This window comes from Colius striatus, chromosome Z, assembly GCF_028858725.1.
Source record: "Colius striatus isolate bColStr4 chromosome Z, bColStr4.1.hap1, whole genome shotgun sequence".
Classification (NCBI taxonomy): Eukaryota; Metazoa; Chordata; class Aves; order Coliiformes; family Coliidae; genus Colius; species Colius striatus.
The window spans coordinates 84,957,212-84,981,949 of NC_084790.1; the positions used below are offsets into that span (position 1 = coordinate 84,957,212).

At 48.0% G+C, this 24,738-nt stretch overlaps 1 protein-coding gene across 4 annotated transcripts in view; it reads left to right on the forward strand.

The window, feature by feature from the left end:
* Positions 1 to 24,738, forward strand: part of CTIF (cap binding complex dependent translation initiation factor) — a 148,243-nt gene that overhangs the window by 32,874 nt on the left and 90,631 nt on the right. For 2 of the 4 annotated variants that reach the window (XM_062018627.1, XM_062018628.1), the window contains exons 3-6: positions 3,550 to 3,633; positions 16,530 to 16,652; positions 21,284 to 21,357; positions 21,998 to 22,102. In XM_062018627.1, coding sequence (XP_061874611.1) covers positions 3,550 to 3,633; positions 16,530 to 16,652; positions 21,284 to 21,357; positions 21,998 to 22,102 — 386 coding nt within the window. The remainder of the gene's footprint in view (positions 1 to 3,549; positions 3,634 to 16,529; positions 16,653 to 21,283; positions 21,358 to 21,997; positions 22,103 to 24,738) is intronic. The other 2 variants (XM_062018631.1, XM_062018630.1) reach the window with 2 other exon arrangements.

Here is a 24,738-nt window from a genome sequence, read left to right on the forward strand (position 1 = left end):
AAGGCAGATTTGGATGGGACTCAGAGCAATCTGGGCTCACGGCAGGGAGTTGGAACTGGTTATGCTTTGAAGATCCCTTCCAACCCAAACCATTCTGTGATTCTTTATGTGAAGGATGCCATCCTTATCTGATATCATCAGTGTTTATCTGATTTATCTGAGCTGTGCAGATTGGCTGGAGCTGAGGATCTGATCCAGTGCTTGGGATCTTTTCTGTGTTAACTCAGTGTAAAGAATTACCCGTCAAGGGAATGTTTTTAAGAGCAGATTTTACTGAAGTGGTCTTTTAAGAAAGAGAGAAAATAAGCTTAAAAGTCAAGTGATTGAAAATACTTAATAGTGGAGTTTTTTAACACAAGGCTGGGAAATGGCTTTGTGTGAAGTGGCACTTTGGAATGGTTTCGGGTCAAACAAGCAAGTGCTGCTTTAATTAATGTATCAAGTTTAGAAATACTATTGAATTAGAAATAAATGAATAGTCGTACTTTTACAACCACTTGCAACCTCTGTCCATCTTCAGGACAGAAGCCACTAATTCTCATGGCAGCCCACACAGAGTTTTTGGCATTAAGATCCTTGCTTGCCACCACCAAATCCATTTTCCAGTTGTGGAAATGGGATTTTAACTTCCCTCCTTTGCCTACCCTTCAAAATAGGAGCTGCTGGAAGGTGTTATGACAGTGCTATGGATGCTGCCTTTAAAGATGGTCTGGTCTTATTTTAAAAGGAAAATGAATAACAGTGAAAGATCTGAACACTGAACCTTTTAATTAGACCTTTTTTAGTGGCATCTCAAAATAAGCAGCTAAATGTGGTTGTATCCTGGCCATTGGTGTCTACGTGGAATTAGGATTTCTATGTGAAACTCCAGCAAAATGCAGTTTTTCGTGTCTGTAGGGCTGCAGGTGGCACAAAAAGGGAGGATGGGCTTTTACATACCTTACCTGCTTTCGTTGAGCTATGTCTAAAGGCATGCATCAAGAAGGAATTCTGTCTCCCAGTGCTACTGATTTTCCCATCTCATGCCCTGAATTGGTATAAGGAACAATCAGGATTTTTTTATTTCTCGTTTTCTCTTCCTAATCACTTCTTAGCAAAGCAAGGAACAAAAATGTACATACACTGCAGCTTTCTGGAGTCACCTTGGGTGGAAGCCACGCTGATTGAAGGTGGCATGTTCCCTCTTCATAAGAGCTGGAGGGAAAAGGATGGGTCTAGGTGGAAGGCGCTGATCTGAGACCAAGAAAATTGTTTTTAACTGCAAGGTTCTGCCAGCAACTTAATCTTTAATGTTGGGCAAGTTACTTAATCTCTCTGTGGTTCATTTCCCTGTGGCTGTAATAATGTTTTCCCTGCTTGAGAGAGGATAAAGCCACTCATCCGCATGTGTATGTGATGCTGGGATAGTACCACAACTGCTTTTTGTGCTGGAGGGGAAGGAGGGAAAGACATGTTGTAGTCTGCTTCATCCTCTGCACCACACAGATGCAAACTGAATCTAGCATTGATAGAGGGAATTATAAAGTGTGGATGATCCCATGATGGGGATGTCTCCAACCTTGCTCCCACCACGGAAAAGGGGAAAGTCAGAGGGAAAATGCAAATTGGTTTTTGGCTGTGGACATCATGACAAGTAAGCTGTACCTTCAGAGACCTTACCAGGCACAGAGTTGCACTCCAGATTTTTAAAGGAAGTGGGCATAGTCTAGCAGAAGTCTCCCAAGTGTCATTGCATCATGAGCTGCTCCAGGTAGGTTGGCAGAGGTGGCAGGAGGGCAGCTGTTTAATGAGCTCGTTAAAGGTGAGGCTGGAGTCCAACCATCTAGTGAGCTAGAACAGGCTCTTTGGTGAGGGCAGAACTGTGCAGGAGTCATGGGCAGTTCCAGTGGTGGCTTTTCCCTTCATTTTGTGGCCCCACTCATATTTGTGAAGAAGCTCTCAGGTAGTTGCTGTTTGTATGGAACTGATTTTGTTTTCTTGGCATCCAGTGGTGAGTGTGTCTGGAGCAGCTGAGTGCTTCCAAGATGAAAGAGCTCAGAAACGGGACTGGTCACCACGGTTCAGTCTCAGCTTTGTTAGAGGGGTGACAAAATGATTTCAGGATTAATTGGGGTCTTTCATGTTTGTCTAGTGAAAATTGCTTTTAATCTATTTCTCCCTCCCCTCCCCCTTGCAGTATGATGCAGCCCTTCATTTCTTTGAGGATGAAAAAAGAACCAAATGGCCCCAAACTGAATAATTTCTGTGGAGACACCTTGCAGACAAACCCTGGGGGAAGCTGACCTAAGCAAATCACCATCCCCCATGTCTGGGAAGTCCCCTGATGCCCATGTCCTTCACAGCTGGGTGAAGATGGTGTGACAGCAGGGCTGCCGTCCAGGCTGCACATCACAGCTGCGGCATATGGCAGTGGCCAAACCTGCAGCTTTGAACTCTGTTTTCTGTTTTATCTAACATAAAACCACAGGGTTTTGGCAGCTCAGGACTCATTTCTGTCCCTGAAGGCAACAGAGATGGGAAAAACAGAAACTTGGTATTTTCTATGGAAGACTCCATAGAAAAGAGTAATCAACTCAAGCTGCCCTGGTGCCTACCATGCTCCTGAGACACCAAACACCATCAGATTCTACAGGGAAATACAGGGGATGGATTTTAGTGCAAAACATAATTTCAGGTGCTTTCATACAATTATTCCTGCATCTTCCCTCTGCTCTCCATTGGCAAATGGGGCATTTTTACAGCTGCCTGAACATGAGCCAACAGTGTGCTTAGGTGACCAGCAAGGCCCAGGGCATCATAGCTTGTCTCAGCAGTAGTGTGGCCAGCAGACCCAGGGCAGGGATTGTCCCCCTGTGCTGTGCCCTGGGGAGGCCGCAGCTCCAGGGCTGTGTTCAGTGTTGGGCCCCTCACTCACTGCCACAGGGACACTGAGGGGCTGCAGCGTGGCCAGAGCCGGGCACAGAGCTGGGGAAGGGGCTGGAGCACAAGGGGCTGGGGAGGGGCTGAGGGAATGGGGGTGTTCAGCCTGGAGAAGAGGAGGCTGAGGGGAGACAGCAGCACTCTCTGACACTCCCTGACAGGAGGCTGTGGATGAGCGTGGGGGTTGGGCTCTTCTCCCAAGCTACAAGTGATAGGACAAGAGGAAACAAGTTGCCCCAGGGGAGGTTGAGATTGGAGCTGAGGCAGAACTTTCCCCTGAGAGGGTTGTCAGCTCCTGTGCCAGGCTGCCCAGGGAGCTGGGTGAGTCCACAGCCCTGGATCTGTTGCAAAGCCATGGAACTGAGGTACTGAGGGTCTTGGGCTAGTGGTGGGCTTGGCAGTGTGAGGGGAGGGCTTGGACTCATTGAGCTTCAAGTCTTTTCCAGCTGAAACTATTCTGTGATTCTATGATTCAAAGCCTTTGGGATCATCCTCCATAAGCATGGGGGCTGTGCATGTACAGTGATGCCTGTGGCTGGATGGTGTTTGCTGTGCACTGTGGACTGACACAGCAGTTTTTCCCAGCCTGGCTATTATTTTACACAATCCCCTTTTTTATCCCTTTTACAGTGGACGGCAGATTGTAACGAGCAGCTTGATGGCAGCTGTTCCCCATCCCGAGGGAAAGGCTCATCATCTCACGAACACAATCAGGTAGGGGTTGTGTTTAGCTCTTCCTCGCCAAACCTTTGCTTTTGTTTCTGTACTGCCTTAGCTAGCAGCGCTGAGCCTGCCTGTGCTGACAGCTTGCCTTCTCCCATGGAAGGGCTGTCCCTCCTTCCCACTGGAACCATGGATGGGTAACGTCTCCATGTGTGGATGGATGCTTTGACTAGCTGCTTATTACTCTGTGATAAATGGGAAAAAATGTGGATTCTCCCATCTATTCCTGAATAATTTCTTGTTGCCATCTGTGTGAGGGACCTATTTGGAGAATGAAAGTAGGCTTGGAGGTATGGGTTGTAGCTGGGATAAGGGATCTTTATGTAGCTGTGCTTTTTGGTTATGTGCTGCAGAGTAAGGATGATGTGGCAGGGAAGAGGATTAAATAGCTGAAAGGATGAGAAGAAGCAAGGTTGCATGTTGAGTTTGCAATGAGCCTGTGTTGGGTTTGCAATGACAGAAATCAGGTGTGAGCTGAGTGTGGTGGTTGTATGTGGTGTGAGCATCACTGAAGAGTATTTACCAAGCACTGCTTGCATTGCTGGAGCTGGCTGTCCCTCCTCTGTGTGAGCACCAGTGTGACAAAACATTGGGTGGAGGCATGGGTTTAACCATTGTCACCTGGTTGAGGAACTGCTGTGCCATCAAGCAAGCATCAACTCCATAAAAGAAGCATTCATCCGAGATGATATGAGGACTGAGCTGGCTGCAGGTGAATCAGTACTTGCTCCCTGGGCGGCCTGGGCCAGGGCTCCCTCACCTCGGCACCAAAAGAGGTTCTCCTCCTGTGCCAGGGGTACTGCCTGTGCTCCAGCCTGTGCCTGTTACCCCTTGTCCTGTCACTGGCCACCACAGAGCAAGCAATGTCCTCATCCTCTGAACACCCACCTTTTGGGTATTTATCAGCACTGATAAGGATTCCCCCTCAGCCTTCTCCAGGCTAAACAGCCCCAAGTCCCACAGCATTTCCTCATCACAGAGATTTTTCATCCCCTCAGCATCTTGTTGGCCCTGTGCTGGCCTCTCTCCAGCCGTTCCCTGTCCCTCTGGAGCTGGGGAGCCCAGAACTGGACACAGGACTCAGATGAGGCCCCAGTAGGGCAGAGCAGAGGGGGAGCAGAACCTCCCTCAACCTGCTGCCCACACTCTCCTTGATGCCCCCAGGAAGCCATTGGCCTTCTTGATTACAAAGTTTTAGTGCTCTTGCCCTTGGGATCTGTGAGAAGCAGCCTGGGAGCCCATTGCAGCATGGTAGAAGAGGCTCTGCCAGTCTGAGCAGTGTGCAAGTCAGCTCGTAGTTTGGGCACAGCTTGTTCCTACACAGAGCTGTGCTGGAGGCTACTGGGCTGCAGGATGGGGGCTGATGTGTCCCCTCACTGCCATGTGCCTAGATGCAAGGATGCTGGAAGCATCTGTACAGACACCTGCAGACAGCAAAGGCAAGATCTAGTGCAGGAAGATGCATTCTTGCAGGGAGACGTTGCTTCAGATGTACCTCTGAAGGTGGCAGACAGAATTGTGGATTTAATTTCATATAGCTTTGATCTGCTCTGAAATATTCAGCAGCAAAATCTCGTCTGGGCTCCCTCCTGGTGTCACAGCCAGCTGCTTCAAACGCAGCTGGGAGGCTGGCTGGCTGGGAGGCTGGCTGGGAGCCTCCTTGCCTTGCTTGGGCTGTCAGGAGGTCTGAGTGTTTTCCCTGGGGAAGAAGGTCCCTGGCTCTTCACACAAGTGCTCAGCTGACATGCCAGGCTCTGTTGGGTACCACATGAGGATGCAAGAGTCATGCATGAGTGACGCTTTCCTGACTCCAGTCAACACAAGCCTGACATCTTCCATCTTCCTGGTGCTGTGCTTTCTTTTGTTTCAGCTTACAAGGGCTTTCTGGTAGGTTTGTGGGGGTTTTTTTTCCCCTTGAGAACTGAACCTAATCGATCTCCTCCAACAGGGAGCTTGTTTTCTATATACAAATAACATTTGCTGATGCCCAAGCTGTTTTCCCTGTGTTTGGGCTCTCTCCCAGCCTGCAGCAGAGCTAATAATTATCTCTCTCCATGTTGAGCTTCCGTTAACAGCGAGTAACAAATTTTCCTTGGCACCAAAGAGGAGCTGCAAGCTATTGTTCTTTTTTTCCAGGCAAGCATTTCTCTTGCTGTTACTGATAGATGAGTAAAACACTGCTGGTGAAGACTAGGATCAGTTTCTTACAGCTTCTGGCAGTTGATTTTTTCACTAGCAGCTTTAAATATTAAAGAAAAATAAAATCACTAATAAGAGCTTTGTCTTGAATGTAAATTATCAGTCACTCCTCAAACCTGCTAAGGACAAAAGCTGGCTACTTATTTCCCAAGGGATGCTTGTGGGGAGAGGGGGTTGTTGCAATTTTTTATGGATTTTGAGGGGTTTGGTTGGAAAATCAAAGTGCTGCTTTCCCTGTTTTATTTCCATCTGAGATTTGTGCATTGCTGACTGTGCAGCACACGCTGGTCTTAGTTGAGAAATACTTGGATGTGAGATTTCTGCTGGCTTGAGCTACTGTGAAAATGTCGTTTAGGTATTGGTGGCTGTGGTATGTCTCATGCAGTTCAAACCTGGAGACCACAGAAGGACCTGTTAGTCCTGGAAATACATTCAGCATCTGGTTCCTTTTCTGCAAAGCCAGAGTGGTCCAGGGACACGTGTTCAAAAGTAAATGGCTTCCTAAAGGTTCTAGGGGGAATCTGGAGTGAAACTGACTTTCCCATGCCTTAAAATCCTCCTCTACAAAGTACTTGATGCCTTTGCAATTCGTGTCTGCCAGATCTGGCAGGGTTAAGGCAAGTAAAGGAAAGGGTTTTGTTTTTCTTCGTAGGTGTGTTATGTGTTTATATAGACAGCAATATCTGTGTGTATGTAAGTGTCCACAGGATGTTGTATAAGTGTGGGGCTGAGAGCAATTCCTGGATAATGTGCAACTTAAGTGTATAAATAAAGTGTCTAGGTGCAACCTGCAATCAGGATAGTCCTAAATTGGTGTTTTTCCAACATTATCGTGTATCTCTGGGAAAGACCATCTCATACTTACCCTTTGGCTCTACTTGGTGAGACATCTACCTGTGGGAGAATAGGCTGTGGCACCTGTAGGCTGACCCTTGTGCATCCTGTACAAAGAGGTGTCTTAAAAATAACAACAAATTTCCCCTGGAAACCTTTTACTCTGGTCTCTCCAGTTATCTGGGCAAATGGCTGTGAGAAGATGATCACATAAGATAATGGAATCATAGAATTGTTTTGGTTGGAAAAACCCTGTAAGATCACCAAGTCTAACCCCTGCCCTCTCCTTGCCAAGCCCACCACTAACCCGTGGCCCTCAGCACCTCAGGTCCATGGCTTTGCAAAAGCTCCAGGGCTGTGGACTCCCCCACCTCCCTGAGCAGCCTGGGACAGCATCTAACAACTTCCTCATCTCCAATCTGAACTTCTCCTGCCACAACTTGAGCTCATTTCTTCTGATCCTGTCACTTGTAGCTTGGGAGAAGAGACCAACCCCCACCTGACAATAACCTCCTGTCAGGGAGTTGCCAAGGTTGAGAAGCTCTCCCCTCAGGCTCCTCTTCTCCAGGCTGAACACCCCCATTCCCTCAGGCCCTCCCCAGCACCCTTGTGCTCCAGCCCCTTCCCCAGCTCTGTGCCGGGCTCTGGCCACGCTGCAGCCCCTCAGTGTCCCTGTGGCAGTGAGTGAGGGGCCCAGCACTGAGCACAGCCCTGGAGCTGCAGCCTCCCCAGGGCCCAGCACAGGGGGACACACCAGTGCTGCCACAAGCCAGGCTGCTCTTGGCCTTCTTGCCCACCTGGCTCATGTTCAACCGCTGGCACCAGCCCCACCAGGCCCTTTCCCTCCAACAGCTTTCCAGCCCCTCTGCCCCAGCCTGGAGCATTTCCTGGGGTTGGTGTGGCCCCAGTGCAGGACCCAACACTTGGCCTTGTTGAACCTCATCCCACTGCCCACAGCCCCTCACTCCAGCCTGGCCAGGACCTTCTGAAGACCTTCCTGCCCTCAAGCAGATATGCACTCCCATACAGCTTCATGTTGTCAACAAACTGTCCGATGAGGGTGCCTCCGATGCCAGAGGGGTGATAAAGGTGTTAAACAGAACAGGCCCCAGCACCGAGCCCAGGGGGACCACGACTGGTGACCAGCCAACAGCTGGATTTAGCCCCATTCCCCACCACTCTCTGGTTCCCACTGTGAGTGCTTTGGTTTGCTGCATGGCATTGCCGTGCTCCCCTCAGCCTCGCTGCAGTTTGAGTGCTGCCCCTCAGAAGGTCTGTGGGCCTCTGGGCTAAAGACCACTCCATGAAGGTACATAAGATACAATCTAAGCACTGTATTGCGTCTCTAAGTGAGGGAAGTTTAGGTCATGGAATCATTTAGAATCCTTTTATATTTGCATATTTTTTCTAAAAAGACCCAGTGGGAAGATTTTATATAATACTTTATTTGCATTCCCCTTTTGAGACTGTTGAAAGTAGGAAGCTCTTTGATATATTTCTGAGAGCAATTCATTAAGTAAAAGATTTCTGGTATGCCATGTATTTAGAGAGCCACTGGAGCTCTTGGTACTTGAAAGGCCTGGCAGCAGCTGTGTCCCAGGCTTCCCTTGTGTAAAGGGCATTAACAAAAACCAGAGCAACTCTGTGGGTTTGTCCCATTTCTCCAGGCGGTGGGAGAGGGAGAGCTGAAAATCCTCCTTCCCAGCCAAGTCCATTCCTTCCCCCATGGCAGCTGGCTGTCACCCATGATCACCAAGCAAAAGCCTGTGTCATTGGCAGCAAATGGGACTGCAATGTATGGTACTACATATTTGCATGTGGGCCCATGTCCCACCAGAGGTAGCAGGGACTCATTGCATGACTGAGGACCTCAGAAGTGTTTCCAGTTGATGGTTATGTTGCCTAGCTGTGGTCTGGCTGGGTGCCAGGTGCCCACCAAATTGTAATATCACTCCCCCTCCTAAACTGGACAGGGGAAAGAAAAATATAATGAGAGGTTTGTGAGTTGAGATAAGAGCAGGGAGATCACTCAGCAATTAGTGTCAGGGGCAAAACAGACTCAACTTGGGGAGTAAAAGGTTTGATTCGTTAATAAACAATCAGAACAGGACATGAGAAATAAACCTGAATCTTAACACACCTCCTCCCACCCCTCCCTCTGCCCAGGACTGTCCTTCCTTCCCCCCAGCAGCGCAGGGGATGGGGGACGGGGGTTACGGTCAGTTCATCACAGATGGGCTTTGCCGCTGCTGCTGCTCAGGGAGAGGCCTCCTCACACTTCCCACTGCTGCACTGTGGGGTCCCTCCCACGGGACACAGTCCCTCACCAACTTCTCAGACTCACTCCCTGTTGCTGCTGCAGTTCAGCAACTGCCCAGCAACTTCTTCCCCTTCTCCAAGACGTTATTCCCAGAGGGGTTACCTCAGTCACTAACTGGCCAGGCCTAGGTCAGCTGTGAGTCCAGCTTAGAATTCACTGACCCTGTCAGCTATAGGGGAAGCTCCTAGCAGCTCTTAGTTTAAAGAAGCCACCCTTGTAGCTCCCTCTACTAACAAAACCTGGCCCAGACAAGACCACTACACTTGCCACAATGGCGGTGAAGGAGCAGGCAGGGTGTGTGGATCACACCTGGATTATCTTACACCCTGCTAGTAGCACCCTTCTGCTGTCCTCCCCAAAGAGTTGGTGGTGGAGAACATGACTTGCTTTGCCTTCTCATTAAACCAGTAGAAACAGGAGCACATGTGTGGGAGGCAGAAGTGGTGGATTTCCACTCATGGCCATTGTTTGGAAATGTTTAGCTGGCCAGTGCCAAGAGCATCCCAAGATAAGATGTGGACTGTCCTGTTCTGTTCAGTAGCATGGAGATGAAGAGAGGTTGTGTGCCATCACAAAGCCTGGCACATCCTGACAAAAGACATCTGAACTCAAGCCCAAGCCTTACTAGTGAGGAGAGCATGTGAAACTCCCACAAAATGAAATATAATAAGTGGAATTTTACCTCTCATGTCTCTGTGACTCAAAGAAGCAGAGTGCTGTGCTAATGCCAAAATTTTTTGAAGCAGGAGATGTTTTGCGTGGTGTGGGTACAGCTTGTAGCAAGAGGGCAGCTGACCTGCCTGCATCTGGGGAGGTACAGCCGGGGGAGGTGTCTTTGACTGCTGTGTGTGGGGTGGGAGCAAAGCAAGTCCCTCTTTCCTGTGTCTCACTTGAACCTCCAGACCCCTTCTGAAGATTGAGCACTTGGCTTCCAACCATATGGAGTTATGGCTGGAAAAGCTGCTGCTTTGGCAAAGCAAAAGCAATAGCAGAGATGGGGCGATGTGTGAAGGTTGTCTCTTTGGAAACAGCAGATTTCAGTGCACAGTGGGACTTGATTTTATAGAAAGTGGAAAAACCAAAGTAGCAGTGTGCATTTCTCTTGCCATTCCAGAGATTTTATGTTTTTTGCAGGCATCAGTGCTGCTTGTCCCCCTGGGATCAGATACCAGGACATGTTCCCCAATGGGTGCTGCTTGCCAGCACTGCCATTGTATAAACTTCTCAGGTCAATGGCGAAGTCTTCTTAAATCCACTGACATCAGAAAGCAGTGTGTAATGCCCCAAGTCCTTGACTAACCAGATCAGTGCTGGAGAGCAGGTGGGCACTGGTTGCAAAGAGGCTGGCAGGATATCCTGACCCACGATGTAATAATTTCCCCGTGCTGGTGGACGGTCTGTGTCTGGCTTTAGTTGGCCATCCTTGAGTCTGGATCTGAAGCACGGTGATTTTCTTGCTCCTCAAAATGTGAGGGATGATCCTTGGGGCAATTTGGGGTTCTCCATCTCACCAGCTTGGTTGTATAAGAGCCCAGGACCAGTTTGTACACTGAGTTTGGTTGAGGTTGGCTACTGTGCAGAAGACCTGCTGGGACAAGTGGGTGTTGGCAGATGCTGCAGTTGCCGTTGTCTCATTTCCAAAAGAAAAAGAGAAAGTGAAATAAAGTTACTTTGAGGCTTTGCCAGTGAATACAGATTTTTGTATGGAGGAAGAAATTAAATCTTTAGATGCAGTGGCCTGCCCATGATCAAAGAGCAGCTCTGGGAAAAGCAGTCACTGAATGGTTTTCTGCCTGTAATTGCTGGGTGACACTCCCTCTGTGGAGTGAATGCAGCTCTGTTCAATTATGGTCAGAGAGGACTACTGAGAGAGAAATCAAGTCCTTCAGCTAATGTATAGGTTTAACTTTCTCTGGGACTTCTGTTCAGCATAGACCTCATGAAGCAGCACTGCCCCTTGTGAAGCAGCCACCTGCCTGGCTGTCTGAAGATCTGGGAGTGAAATGCTTCATTGCTTTGTGGACTGATTTGGGAGAACTGTTGGTGCTTACTTGAGGACGGAGGAAGGTGTCTTCTAGGCCTGATGTCACTAGTGACTCACATGGGAGGACATCTCATCACCTTCAGTTTCCATTTGTGTGGAGTGGACAGGGTGATGCTGTTCTGCCCATCGAAGGGAAAGGTTCCCACACTCAGATGAAACTTGCAGTAACTCAGTTACCTTTGAGATCTCTATTCTTCTTCCAGGTTTGGCACTGAAGCTCTTGGCAGGGAGGGGATGACGCGAGCTACTTTTCTGAGCCTCTGTCAGAGGCTTGCTGCTGGGTTTCCATGGCACGTCTGAAGTTCTCAGTGGCATTCTGCATGCTCTCAGTGCTCCCTCTCATTTTTATCCTTGTCTGCAAATGAGTTATCTAGCACATCCCCAGCTAACACATCCCTTCTGACGTTGTCTGGAAGGAACACAATCACACAGGCTTGGCCTTTTCCTGGGGAGTCCAGAAAGCTCTTGTAGGCTTAACCTCCTACTTCCAAGCCCATCAGGTCCTTTGGTCCTGTATCGTGGCACAGGTATAGGTACAAGCTTACTTTTCCTGGCAAGAGAAGAGCTTCAAGCTATGTTTGGTATCTCTTCTGCTGTGCCTTTACTAAAACAGTGATCAGGTAGCATACTGGATTGGAGAGGGCTGGGGAAGATGAGACAAGGAGCGGAGCCAAAGTGGTTGGGTTTTCTGCATGGTATTTTTATGAGTTTTTCGTTCTTCTTATAGCTTTATACATTGAGAAGAATGAAGCTGGAAGTTTGTCCCAACTGAAATGTTCACAGTAATCTTTTGGGTTTTTTTTTTCCTTAAAAGGTGGACTTTAAATTAGTAAAATAATAAAAGCATTGTTTTTCCACAGGAAAATGGACTGGTTGTTCTGGAATAGGTCTAGAAAAGCAGGGATGTACTTGAAGTCTGGTATTAAAATTCTGCATAAGTGGAAGATGTAACTGCAGCACAAAGTGTGTACATGAAAATCTCTGCTGCAGAAAAACCTCACAAAGGACATTTTACACCATAGCTGCCTTCTGTCCAGGATTAAGACTCAAAGTTTGGGAGTCATTTGAAGGATACCTCCAACTTGATCTTGAAGGCTCCTTCTAGATGTAGTTGTGAGACCACTGTTAGTGCTGGGCTAATCTCAGAGGCTTTGTGTTCTGAGAAGCCCTCTAGCTTTATGCTGACTTTCCTTTTTCTCTAGCCCACTTTAGGCTGTGAATGCTGTTTATTGAATATTGACGTTATTACGTACACTTGAACATGAATCCCATCAAGAATCCACTGATGTCTTCAGACCATTTAAAGCTCGTGGTATTGCTCTGGCTGGTCAGACAGCCAACTTCACCCATACTTAGCACAGAGACCATCTGTGTAGGTGGTCACTGTGTTTCCGTTTATTGCCTATAGAGTGGGAAAGTTATCTCCTTTTTCTGCAAGGGGGATTTTCAAACTTGCACTTAAGCAGCAGAAACTATTAACTCTTGAGCTGGCAAAGGGAACAGGATTAATTTGTTCATGGCTCAAAGAGCTATCTGCTAAGGTGAAAATTGCAGTGTAAGTGAAACATATGATTATTGCTAATTAAAATGCAAATGTTAGATTTGACAGCTAGTTTCCAAAAGAGGGTGGCTGGCAGTGCTAATGTGCACAAGCCTTGCTGTTCCCAAGAGGGTGCAGAGCTTGGCCAGAAGGATTGGCATGGATGAGAACAGCTGCTGGGAATCAGTCTCTGCAGGGCATGATGTTTCCCACCAAGCCCCAAAGTGTGTCTCAGAGATCCCATCTCCTGATGGTGAGTGTAGACTGTGAATGGTAGGTAGCTGAGGAGCTCAAATACGATCTGAGAACAAGAGTCTAAGGGTTATTTTGAGTGTTGGGAGAGGCGAGGAAAGGCTTGCTCTTTTGAGGGCACAGCAAAGATTAATGGGTCCAGCTGAAGGGGGATTGGATTGGCAGGAGATGTGGGCATGGGATGAAGAACTTTGTGCCATTACAACCGTTTCTTCATCTTTTGTCAGAGCTGCAGATAGATCTGTTCCTGCAACTAATTTGGCAAGAGTGCTGTGTGTGAGACACGTAGGTGGCAATGCTGTGGGAAGGAGGGTCAGCAGTGCCTCAGCTCTCTGCAGAAGTCCAGTAGCTTGTATGGGTCTGGGATGGGGTTTTTACAGTTCTTACAATGACACTGGTGGAGGACTTTTGTTGCTTGTTTTTTGTTACTTGATTTGGGGTTTTTTTTTAAGGAATGACCATTACCTACATACTCTCACGCACTCTTACAGCATCACCCATGGGCTTGGTAGGAGCTTCTTTGCTCCTACAGAAAGGACATCTACAGGGAGGGTTCATTTTAGCACAAAGCAGCTTCACTAGACGACACAAAGCCACCAGAAATATCTGGGAGTTTCTGCTAGAACTGTTTCTGTTGTGGAGCTCCCGTCAGTAAAGCAACGTTAAAAAGTTGTTTATCTTTGGCCATTAGTCTGAAATTTAGGCAAAATATTATGCCTGACTGTGCTAGTGAGTTTGAACCTGAATGTATTTAGGCGATACTCATTTGGACTGTTTCAAATTCAGCAATTTTTAGTTCAAGTTTTATTTTTTCGGGTAATTTGGTTTTAAACAGAAATTCAGTAGGGCATGATAAAGCTGAGGAACAGGAACAGGCCACGAGTTAGAGCCAGGACTCAAGTTGATTTAGTGAAAGGATACCTGTGATATTTATCCAACTGGTTCTGCTGGCTTGTCTGAGTGAGTTTGGACATTGGTGTGTGGTGATACCAATCTCCCTGTTTCTTACAAGGGTTTTGCTGTGGCCAGCCACATTTCTGGAGTTTGCATAACCTCGGGTTGTCTGCAGGCAACCATGACTGAAAGATGGGTCAACTGAGCGTAGTAAAATGGTGATGTTTATTTTTCAGTGTGTCTTTTAAAGCTGGTGCATATGCTGGCTTGGTCCACTTGTAGCATTTGGCAGAGAAATTTCAGGTGACTGAGCAAGATGTCCAGTGTATGGGAGAGAGTAAACTAGGAATTCATCCTTCAAACACTTAGGTGGTGAAGATTCATTTCTGCCAACACCTTTTCAGTTGATACGCATCTTTCCCACGTCAGATATTTCTCACTTCTCAGCATGGCTGCAAGACTGGCTCTTCCCCAGGGCTTCCTACAGTGTCCACTTCTGTCTCACAAATGGCATTGATCACATTCTTTTTTCTCTCCAAGCTAATTTAACAACTCTTTCAACTTTGTACCACGTGGTATTTCTCAGCCATGAAGAGATTCAGATCATGGTGTGATGAGAGGGGAAGAAGGTTATTTCTACTGTTGTCACACAGTATCATAGAATCGCTTTAGTTGGAAAAGACCTCTAAGCTCATCTGGTTCAACCACTCCCCTCACCCTGCCAAGCCCACTGTTAACCCATGGCCCTCAGCACCTCAGCTCCACGGCTTTGCAATAGGGATGATGACTCCCCCAGCTCCCTGGGCAGCCTGGCACAGGGGCTAACACCCCTCTCAGGGAAAAAGTTCTGCCGCAGCTCCAATCTCAACCTCCCCTGGGGCAACTGCAGCCCCTTTCCTCTTGTCCCATCACTCACTGCTTGGGAGCAAAGACCAATCCCCACCTCACTACATGCTCCTGTCATGGAGCTACTGAGAGCAAGACGGTCTCCCTTCTTGTCCAGACTGAACACTCCAGGTCCCTCAGTCACTCCTCAGCAGACTTGTGCTCTAGACCCTTCACCAGCTTTGTTGCCCATGGTGGTGGAAATAACCACAACCTTTCAAATTCCATCTTTGTACAACTTGAAAACCACTTGACCTCCTTGTTTTGAAGTCAGTACTGGTTTTAGGCTATAGCAAACACAATATATTTGAGCTTGCTTGAGACTTGCTAGGATGGAGAATGTGCAGCTGGAGCAACACCGGTACGAGTACTGATGTGCTATACTTCCAGTCTCTTGTATTGGGAAAATACACATTTCACATGTACTAAGGTCCAAGCTGGAGCATTAGGTAGCATCATCTTTGGGAGCTCAGGGTCTGCTGCTCAGGTGTGTCCCTGCACTATCCAACACAGGCAGTGGTGAAGCTGGAACCTGGTCTGTGCCCCCAAAGGAGTGACTCGGACTTGGATGTTGTGTGCAGAGGGGTTCATGCCTTGCTTTGCTAATGAGTTCTTTTGGCTCTTGAAGCCCAAGGTGGCTCAACTTATCTTAGCCACTAGCAGTGTCTACAGGGACTCACATAGCCCAGTGAGGATGTCTGGGACCTGAAAAGCCCTCTTTAAGTGTCAGTTCTCACACCAGCGCTGAATCACATGCTGCCCTTTCTATTTCCCAGATTTTCAGAGTCCTTGAGAGTTGAATAGTCTGCACTCTGTGATTTTATAATTTTTTTAATCACCCTGAGTCACTTCAAAGGTCTTTCCCAAGCCTCTAAGCAAAGATTTTGGAGCAATTCCCCTGGTAATATTTACCTTTCTCCCCAAGCGCCTTGTGAGATGTTGGGTAAATAGGGCTGGTGGGGTGAGTTATTCTGGTTTTCAGATGACTCATCTTGCCCTGAGGGCTCTCAGCTGAAGGAGAAACCTAAAGATTGCTTGACAGCAGAGCAAATGTGAGGAGGATAGATAAAGGAGAACACTGGAGACAGCTCCTTAACAGGCAAAAATCATGATTGGTGTGTCTCCTGGTGAACTCCCAAGTGTTTTCAGGTGTGTGAGTATCTGGACTGCAGTGGTGGGCTAAGTAGAGGAAAAAACATACTGGGAAGTTGTTTGGGCTTGGGAGGGGAATTAAGGATATAGGATATAGCAGGCTATTTCAGTTGGAAGGCACCTACAGTGATCATCTTATCCAACTGCCTGACCAATTCAGGGCTGACCAAAAGTTAGAGCATGTTGTTAAGGGCATTCTCCAAATGCTGTTAAGCAGTTTTAGAGGATGTGAAGTTGCTGAATATGCACAATGAATCCTCATGAAGGCAGAGGAGGTAAGTATGATTTTCCCCGACGCATAAGCTGTAGCACTAGAGCCAGATCTTACCATAGAATCATTATGATTGTAAAAGACCTTTAAGATCATCAAGTCCAAGCACTCACCTCACACTTGCAGGCCCATCACTGAACTGACCCGTGTCCCTCAGCACTTCATCTTTGAATATCTGTAGGGATGGTGACTCCACCATCTCCTTGGGCAGCCTGTTCCAATGCTTAATAACCCTCCCAGGGAAAAAAATCTTCCTGATGTCCAATCTGTCTTCACTGAATCCTCCCACAGTGTCATCCATTTGCAATGTGTAAAGAGAACATATCAAAGGGCACCAAGAAAACCCCAAACCAGGGTGCTGGGCATGGGCAGGGTTCTGTAGGTGTTTGCACATGTGGTCTGGGAGCTGGAGCTCTGCTGACTGTCCAGGCCAGTGTTTTTTGTGGGCGTGGGACAGCGTTGCCCTTGACTAAAGTGAGCTGTTTGTTGTTTCCAGGAAGAGTGGGATCACAGCAGCAGTGGGAGCGCAGGATCCCGGCCGGGGTCGGGCTCCAGGCGTGGGTCTGGATCCAGGTCTGGCAGCCGCGGGAGAAGCAGCCAGTTCAGGCAATCAACCAAGGTACACCTGGTAGCCATGTGCTGAAGTCGTGTCCTTTACTTGCATCCTCCTAACAACATGTTTTGTATGTGTGTCTACACCTAGGGTGTGAGTGCATGTCAATTATGAAAGACTCTTCGGAGACCTACTTAATTCATGCATAATGTGTGACCTGGCTGCTTGCTTGAGGGCTCTAGCTGTCCTTCAGCTTTGAGAAGCTGAGGTGTGCTGAGTGCTTTTATATTGGGAAAGAAGTCCCTAGTCAGCTGGTTTAGTGCAAAGGAAATTAAGTTCTTTATTAAGCTGAGGTCTTGGAGTATTTTAATTTTTGGAAATTAGGAGATGTCTGTAATTACTGTTTGGCCAAGTCTTCATTCAAAGCTGATACATGAGTGAACACCACACTGATGGCGTTAAATAGTGACCTTGAGTCCAGCTGCTTGCCTTGGGTGCTGCCAGCAGGGCTGGATGGAGAGTTACATTCCCACCCTGCAAAAGACAACAGGGATTTGCATTTCCTTTGGTTTCAGATCTGCTTCTGCACACATGAGCATTAGTTGTGCTGGAAGTGAAGAATGGTTTCTAGGAGATTTGGGGCCAGTGGTTAAAAAGTCCTGGTCCATCTTATCCATCCTGAAGAGCTTGAGGAAATAGTCTGCCATCCTGAGCACTGTGGTAGTAGGAGAGGACCCACAGAGGAACCACATTGTTGTTGAAAAGTGATAGTCCTTTCTGGTGGCAACGGGACCCAACATACATTACTTTCTTTAGGCAGGAGTGAGTCTGTCTTCCTCAAATGTCTCTCAAAATGTCTTTCTTATGAGAACTTGCAGTTTTCAACGAGGAAACCTTTAACTGAGGCCTTTTCAGACGGTTCAGGATCTGTCTGTCTATCTGTCTTATCTTTTTTGTTTTCTACCAAAGTGCAGCCAGGGGTTGTAGGCAGCTGAGAAGAAGGAAAGGTGAGGAAATCTTCTCAAAGGCAGAACTCAAAAATGCTGGGAAAGTGACACATGACACAGGATAATCCCTGACTTTATAACACAGACTGAACCGACCGCTTGCCGTTGTTCTCCATCGGTGCCAAGCACAGCGATGAGCTAACGCTGGTGCAATGAGCGTGGGTTTGTGTTTGTAGTGGTTTGCTGGAGGATGGTAACGAGGAGCAGTGAGAGGAACCAGTGGGATGCTGACCTAGGCTTTGTAAAGCTGCTGTCTACGTGCAAATGCTGACTTTGTGGGGAATTTGCTAAAGCTGAATGCATGGGTAAACAGTGAGAGTCCACGTGGCTGGTGGCATGGTCCATCCTGCTGTTTGTGTGGGCAGCTACAGGACTTGGGCAGAGATGGAGATGTGTGCTCACAGGGGCTGGAGGACAGAGGTTATAGATGTGCATTTAAACTGTGCTACATGTAGGACCTGCTTTACTGGATCTCTGATCTCTCTGAGTATTGATGTTATTCTTGTCAGTGTGTCTCTCAATCATCATTCCTAGTGGCTTAATTAATTCTCAGCAGTACCGACTCCTTCGTGGTGAAAATTATTATCTAAAGCTGAGGGTTTGGTCATTGGGAGCTTCATGTTAAAACCTCCTAATTGTAGTCTTGGAGGAATGGACAGCAAGTTACTTCTTTTCTTAAATACATGCCTTTTTGGGGGATTGGGGTGGCAGTGGTGGTGTTGTCCCTGGGCTTGAGAATTGGCTTTTCAAAATCTTTTAAAACATTATTACTGTGCAGTGAGCGTTTTAGTAAATGCCCTGCAGCACCTATTCACTGTCTCCCTGCCTTGTGAGTCGAGACAGAAACCGGTTATAAAGACAGGAAGACCGAAAGAATGTCTTAAAGTGACCGTAGTGACTCACAGCTTAATGACAAGGTGTCACCGTTTGGCCCTGGCGCCTTCTTTATGGAGTCTGGCTAGTGCTTGGAGCATCTCCAAGAGGCCATGGGAACATTGTCTAAGAGGACCAGGAGATGCAGCCTGTTTTGGATGAGAGCATCCAACCACTGCCTAGAAGCTTGCACTTATCTAACCTCCTGCACCACTTAAAGCATCATTGTGATTTCCCCTAACTGCAGAGATTAGTGCTGGGGCTGACCTGCTTGTGCTCACCCGTGAGGTGATGCTGGAGCTGGGTGGGACAGCTCAAGCTGCCCCAGCTTACGCTGTGCATCAGGAGGTGTTGGTGCCAAGGCTTTACAGCCACATCCAAACAGATGGCATGCAGAGCATCAGAGGGTAATTGCTAGCTGCCTTGTTTTAGGAGGCTCCTCAGAAGCCCTGTACCAAGCTGAATTTGGGCAACAATTTTAGGATTCTGTTAGGAACCCACTGTATCTTATTTTTTTTTTGTTGTTTAATATCTTTGTCAGTGATTTGTCTCAACCTCACTGCAACTGTTTACATGTCCCCAGTCTATCTTCCTGAACCCAAATACTTTACTCTTAGGAAATCCCTTTTTAGCTGTCTCATTGACAGGTATTTAAAACATCCCATGTCCATAGGAAATGGAGACATATCACAGAATCTCAAGGGTTGGAAGGGACCTTGAAAGCTCATCCAGTGCAGCCAACTTGCAAGAGCAGAACCACCTAGAGCAGGGCACACAGGGACTCATCCAGCTGCGTTTGAATGTCTCCAGAGAAGGAGACTCCACAGCCCATCTGGGCAGCCCCTGCCAGTGCTCCCTCACCTCAACAGGGAACAAGTTTTTCCTTGTATTTCTTTGGTACCTCTTCTATTCCAGCTTGTGCTTGTTGCCCCTTGTCCTGTCATTGGCCATCCTTGTCCTTCTGGAACCGAGGAGCCCAGAACTGTACACAGTATTCCAGATGTGGTCTCACAAGGGCAGAGTAGATGGGCAGGAGAACCTCTCTCCCCTCAGCACTGGTTCTGCTGCCCCACTGACTACCCGGGGACAGTCTGCTCTGTCTCCAAAGGCTGATCACAGTGAGTGACATATCTGTCTGCAAGAAGGATTTTCTCCTTTTTTGGGTGATAGCTATAAAGACATGCATGTATATTTTCATTATACTGCCTGAGGATGTTTCTAAGTATTTCAAAAACCCCTTTCTCCTTGGTGGGAGGAAATTTTGCTTAACATTTGCCTAAAATAAAAAGCCCAGCTTCCACAACTGATTGTGAGAGTTTGATATACTTCTGGTAGTTTGTTTCTGTCCACTGACACGTTGACTTGCTGATCACCAGAGGTTAAAACTGGAATCCATAGACCCTTTAGAGGAGACAAAAAAAAGAGAGCAATGTGACTGTGTTTGGAGTATCTGGTGTCTAAACTGCTTCTTGTGCTGGGAATGGCTGCAAAGTGTGACTGCCTGTAGTGTGCACTGAGGGTGCATGTCATGCTCACTTCATGGTTGAGGTCTGGACCTTCATTAAGAAATAGCCCAATTGTTATGAGGTTTTAGTGTCTTGGTTGTTATTAATACTATTTGAAAATGGCAGGAATTATAGGATGGGGAATATATGGAAACCACGTTATCCACCATGGTTCACTAGAGTGGGAACATTTGGGCTGAAATACTTAAATAATCTGAAGATGTGCAAGATTATGAATAATCTAAATATGTGTAAGAAATATTGAGGGGGAAATTGGTAATATGGGATCCCCCATTTGTAATGCATTTACGTGTCCATCCTGTATGAATCCGAGTTGAGTCTGATTTCTTGAATGGTCCTGGCAGATCCCAACCTGCTTTACTTCTTTGCCTGTGAAGAATGGAGAGGACAGTCCTGTCCCTGTGGGGCGGGCATATCTAGGCTGATGACTGAAGGGCCCATGAAAGATGTGTGTGAGTTCGTTGCTTCAGGTGCTTTTGCTTTGGATTGCCAGTTTTGCTGAGAAAGGCTGCATGTCGAAATTCAAAGTGCTTTGCAGTTTACTGGAAGTTTCCCATGATTCCCACCTGATTATACTATGATGTTTTGGCTTCTCAAGAGCAAGAATTGCCACTGTAGTGTTGATGAGAATAACTACGAACCAGAATAACTATGTGAACTCATTTACTGGTGTGCATGGCAGAGGTGAGATGCTGCAGGATTCTGATGTCCCCTGTCTGTTGTTAGAGCAAGGAGAAGTTGTGCCACCATGATTCCTTGAGGAAGCAAGATAGCTTTTCCTATCCTAATGAGTGACAGTCGGCTCTGGTAGAGTGTCTCCATCCTTGGAGATATTCAAAAGCCATCTGAATGTGGTCTTGAGTACCTGTCTGTAGGTGGCTCTGCTAGAGCGGGAGGGTTGGGCCAGAAGATCTTTAGAGGTCCCTTGACACTTCAACTGGTCTGTAACTCTGAAGCTGTGTCTTCATGGTGGGACATCAACCTGACTGCTGGACCTCGGTGGGTCTTGGAGGTTGTGGATGGTGGGGTAGGAGGACAGTGCTGGACTCAGAGCTGAGTCTATGAGTTGTCTGCCCACAAGGCTTAAACTGTGTCCTTCCTTGCCTTCATGGTGTGCTTTTGCAGAAGACAAGGGGACTCTGTGGCACAGTGAGTGTGGATTCACACGAGAGCAGAGGAGCCCGTGAGCAGATCTAGGACACCTCCGTGGCCAGTGGTGGGAGAGGCTGTGCCATGGTCTGGATTGCTCTGTGTGCCTTTCAGCAAGTAACCAACTTTCCCTCCCTCCTAGAATGGCAACAAGGATAGCTCCCTTGACATGCTGGGTACAGACATCTGGGCTGCCAACACCTTTGACTCCTTCAGGTAAGCCAGTTTTAAAATTCTTTGAGATGGACTGTGCCCTCTCCTAACGTTTGCCCGTATGTCCATCCTGCCAGTACCCAGGCACCAGCAAGCACTCTGCTGGCACTCACATTGCTGCTCCTCCTCCCCACCCCCATTTAGCCCACAGCACTAGGCACAACCCATCTACTGAAAGCATCCTGCATGCTTAGGGGAGGCTGCTGGATGGATTTGCTGTCCAGATATCTGAAACCAGTACTGATATGATCACTTTTTAATCATCTGAGAGCTGCAAGAGAAAGACTTGAGGCAAAACTGGAGACAACATCTCAATTGCATGGACCAGCCCGCTACCTGTTGTAATACCCCCTTGATACAGAGAAAGTATAGCTAGCAAGATGTGTGCTACATCAACATTATGGGTTTAGAGCAAGCAACAGGATCTTAGCATCCCAAAACCACCAGAAGAAATTAAAAGAGAGGATGCAGCAGTGTGAAGGTTGGAGGCCCACATCCATGTGCTCTGTGGCAGGGAGTGGGCCTTCTAGATACCATCTTTCCATGTCTGCAGGCTCCAATGTGCCCTCATTTTCTTCAGGTTGTTGGTGTTTAACTCCTGGTGGACTTTCTTTGTTTGTCTTTCCCTGTTTTTCTCTTCTAGTGGTGCGACGTGGGACTTGCAGCCTGAAAAACTAGATTTCACCCAATTTCACAGGAAGCTGCGCAACACCTCCAAACATCCGTTGCCTCACATAGACAGGGAAGGGTGAGTGCTGTGTGTGCAATACCACGCTCTCCAGCAAGGTCTCTCACTTCTCCCTTGCTGTAGGAAGGCCAGCTTGGCGGCATAACTCTTGTGAAGGACGTGGGGAAGCAGGTCTGGAGGATGCCAGAAGCAATGTAGCTGGTTCTTCTTTCATCCGTTTCTGGGTTGGAGCAGAGCTGCTTGCTGTAGCTTGGTAGAGTCTGCTGTTTAAACCATGCTGGATCCAGATACATTAGGTTCAAGTCACCTAGGTTTAAACATCTTTGGAGGAAAGATCCCGGCTTGAAGTTGATGGTGGTTACAGTTCCCATGAGTGACAGGGCTTCTGCTGCTGTGGTGGTTTAGCCAGGTGCCCACCAAGTGATAATACCACTCCCTCTTCCTAAACTGGACAGGGCAGAGAGAAATATAACAAGTGGTTTGTGAGTTAAGAGCAGGGAGATCACTCAGCAATTAGCGTCAGAGGCAAAACAGACTCAACTTGGGGAGTAAAAGGTTTGATTCGTTAATAAACAATCAGAACAGGACATGAGAAATAAACCTGAATCTTAAAACACCTCCCCCCACCCCTCTCTCTGCCCAGGACTGTCCTTCCTTCCCCCCAGCAGCGCAGGGGATGGGGGACGGGGGTTACGGTCAGTTCATCACAGATGGGCTTTGCAACACTGCTGCTGCTGCTCAGGGAGAGGCCTCCTCACACTTCCCACTGCTGCACTGTGGGGTCCCTCCCACGGGACACAGTCCCTCACCAACTGCTCCAGCGTGGCTCCTTCCCACAGGCTGCAGCTCCTCACACCCTGCCCCAGCACGGGGCCTGTCACGGGGCAGCTCCTCACACCCTGCCCCAGCGTGGGTCACCCACAGGAGAACAGTCCTTCAGGGACAGGCTGCTCCAGCCCGGGGCCCTCACGGCGTCACAAGCCCTGACAGCAACCCTGCTCTGGCCTGGGCTCCTCTCTCCCCACGGGCTCCCAGGCCCTGCCAGGAGCTCGCTCCAGGGTGAGCTTCCCACGCAGTCACAGCCTCCTTCAGGCACCCACCCGCTGCGGCGTGGGCTCCTCCACGGGCTGCCCGTGGGTCTCTGCTCCTCACGGCCTCCATGGGCTGCAGGGGCACAGCTGCCTCACCATGGGCTGCAGCACAGGGCACAGGGGAAACTCTCTGCCAGGGCCTGAGCACCCTCCTCCCCTCCTTCTCCACTCACCTTGGTGTGTGTGGAGGTGTTCTCACAGTCTCAGTCCCTGTCGCTGCTGCAGTTCAGCAGCTGCCCAGCAACTTCTTCCCCTTCTCCAAGACGTTATTCCCAGAGGGGTTACCTCAGTCACTAACTGGCCAGGCCTGGGTCAGCTGTGGGTCCATATTGGACTTGACTGGCATGAGCCCTGTGAGCTACAGGGGAAGCTTCTGGCAGCTCTTAGTTTAAAGAAGCTACCCCTGTAGCTCCCTCTGCTAACAAAAAGCCTGGCCAAGGCAAAACCACTACAGCTGCTCTACCCAGCAAGACTTCAGAGGAGAGAGCGTCCATGTGATCTGTGTAGATCCAAGTTTTCATCCCCCATCTGCTAGCCACGAAACTGTGAAAATACTAGACAGCTGCCTTTACTGGTCACACTCTCCAGGGGCTTTCATGGCATTGCAGGGTTTCTGTTTAGTTATTGCTTGATGAAGACAAATAAATGAATCACCAGTGTCGCTCAGATGGACATCACCATTTCTCCACAGTCTGAGAAACAATCCTAGAATGTTTTTTTCCTCTCCAGATTGTTTAGACTTGGTGCTTAATGTACTGACAATGCTACTGAGAGCTGCAGGTGGTATTACATGTCCTGTTATCCCAAGTTAAGACAACACTTCCAATTCATCCCTGACCCAGCTCACTGCAAATCTCTGCTAAAGGAAAAAAAAAAAGAGAGTAAGGACTCTGTAAGTCCATTTTATCTCATCAGAGTTCTGTTCAAGTACAAGCCAATGTCACAGGCATGTGCTGCACATCTTGTTTAGAAACACCAGGCTTGAAATCCCACCCCAGACCAACTTCAGCATCCACAGGAGGCTCCCATACAAGTGACAGGATGTGGGGAAATAGCCTCAAGTTGTACCAGAGGTTTAGATTTTAGATTGGAAACAATTTCTTCCCCCAAGGACTGTCCAGCCCTGTCCCAGGCTGCCCAGGGCAGTGGTGCAGTCCCCATCCCTGGAGGGATCCCAAATCCATGTGTCTGTGGGGCTGAGGGACATGGGTTAGTGGTGGCTGTGGCAGTGCTGGGGGAATGGCTGCACTCAATGAAGTAAAGCTCTTTTAATCTAAAGAATTCTGTTATTCTGTACCATGTAATGACAGGCAGATTCGCACAACTGCAGTGGTAAACCTTGCTTTTTTTCTGCACTGTAAGTGTTTACTGCAGGTACACTAACAGCAATTTTCAGAGTATTTGGAACAGCGTAACTGAAGTTCTGAGTCACTAAGTGCCTGAGTCATATTTACTCCTGTTTCTACAGGTAGTTTTGAAAAACAAGATAAGGGCCCTCTATGAAATAAAACATAATGTTCTCCCTCTCTAAAATAAGTTATAATGTGCTCCATGGTTGATAGCACTTGCCAGATGATCCTACCAGCAGCACCTGCTACGTGTAGT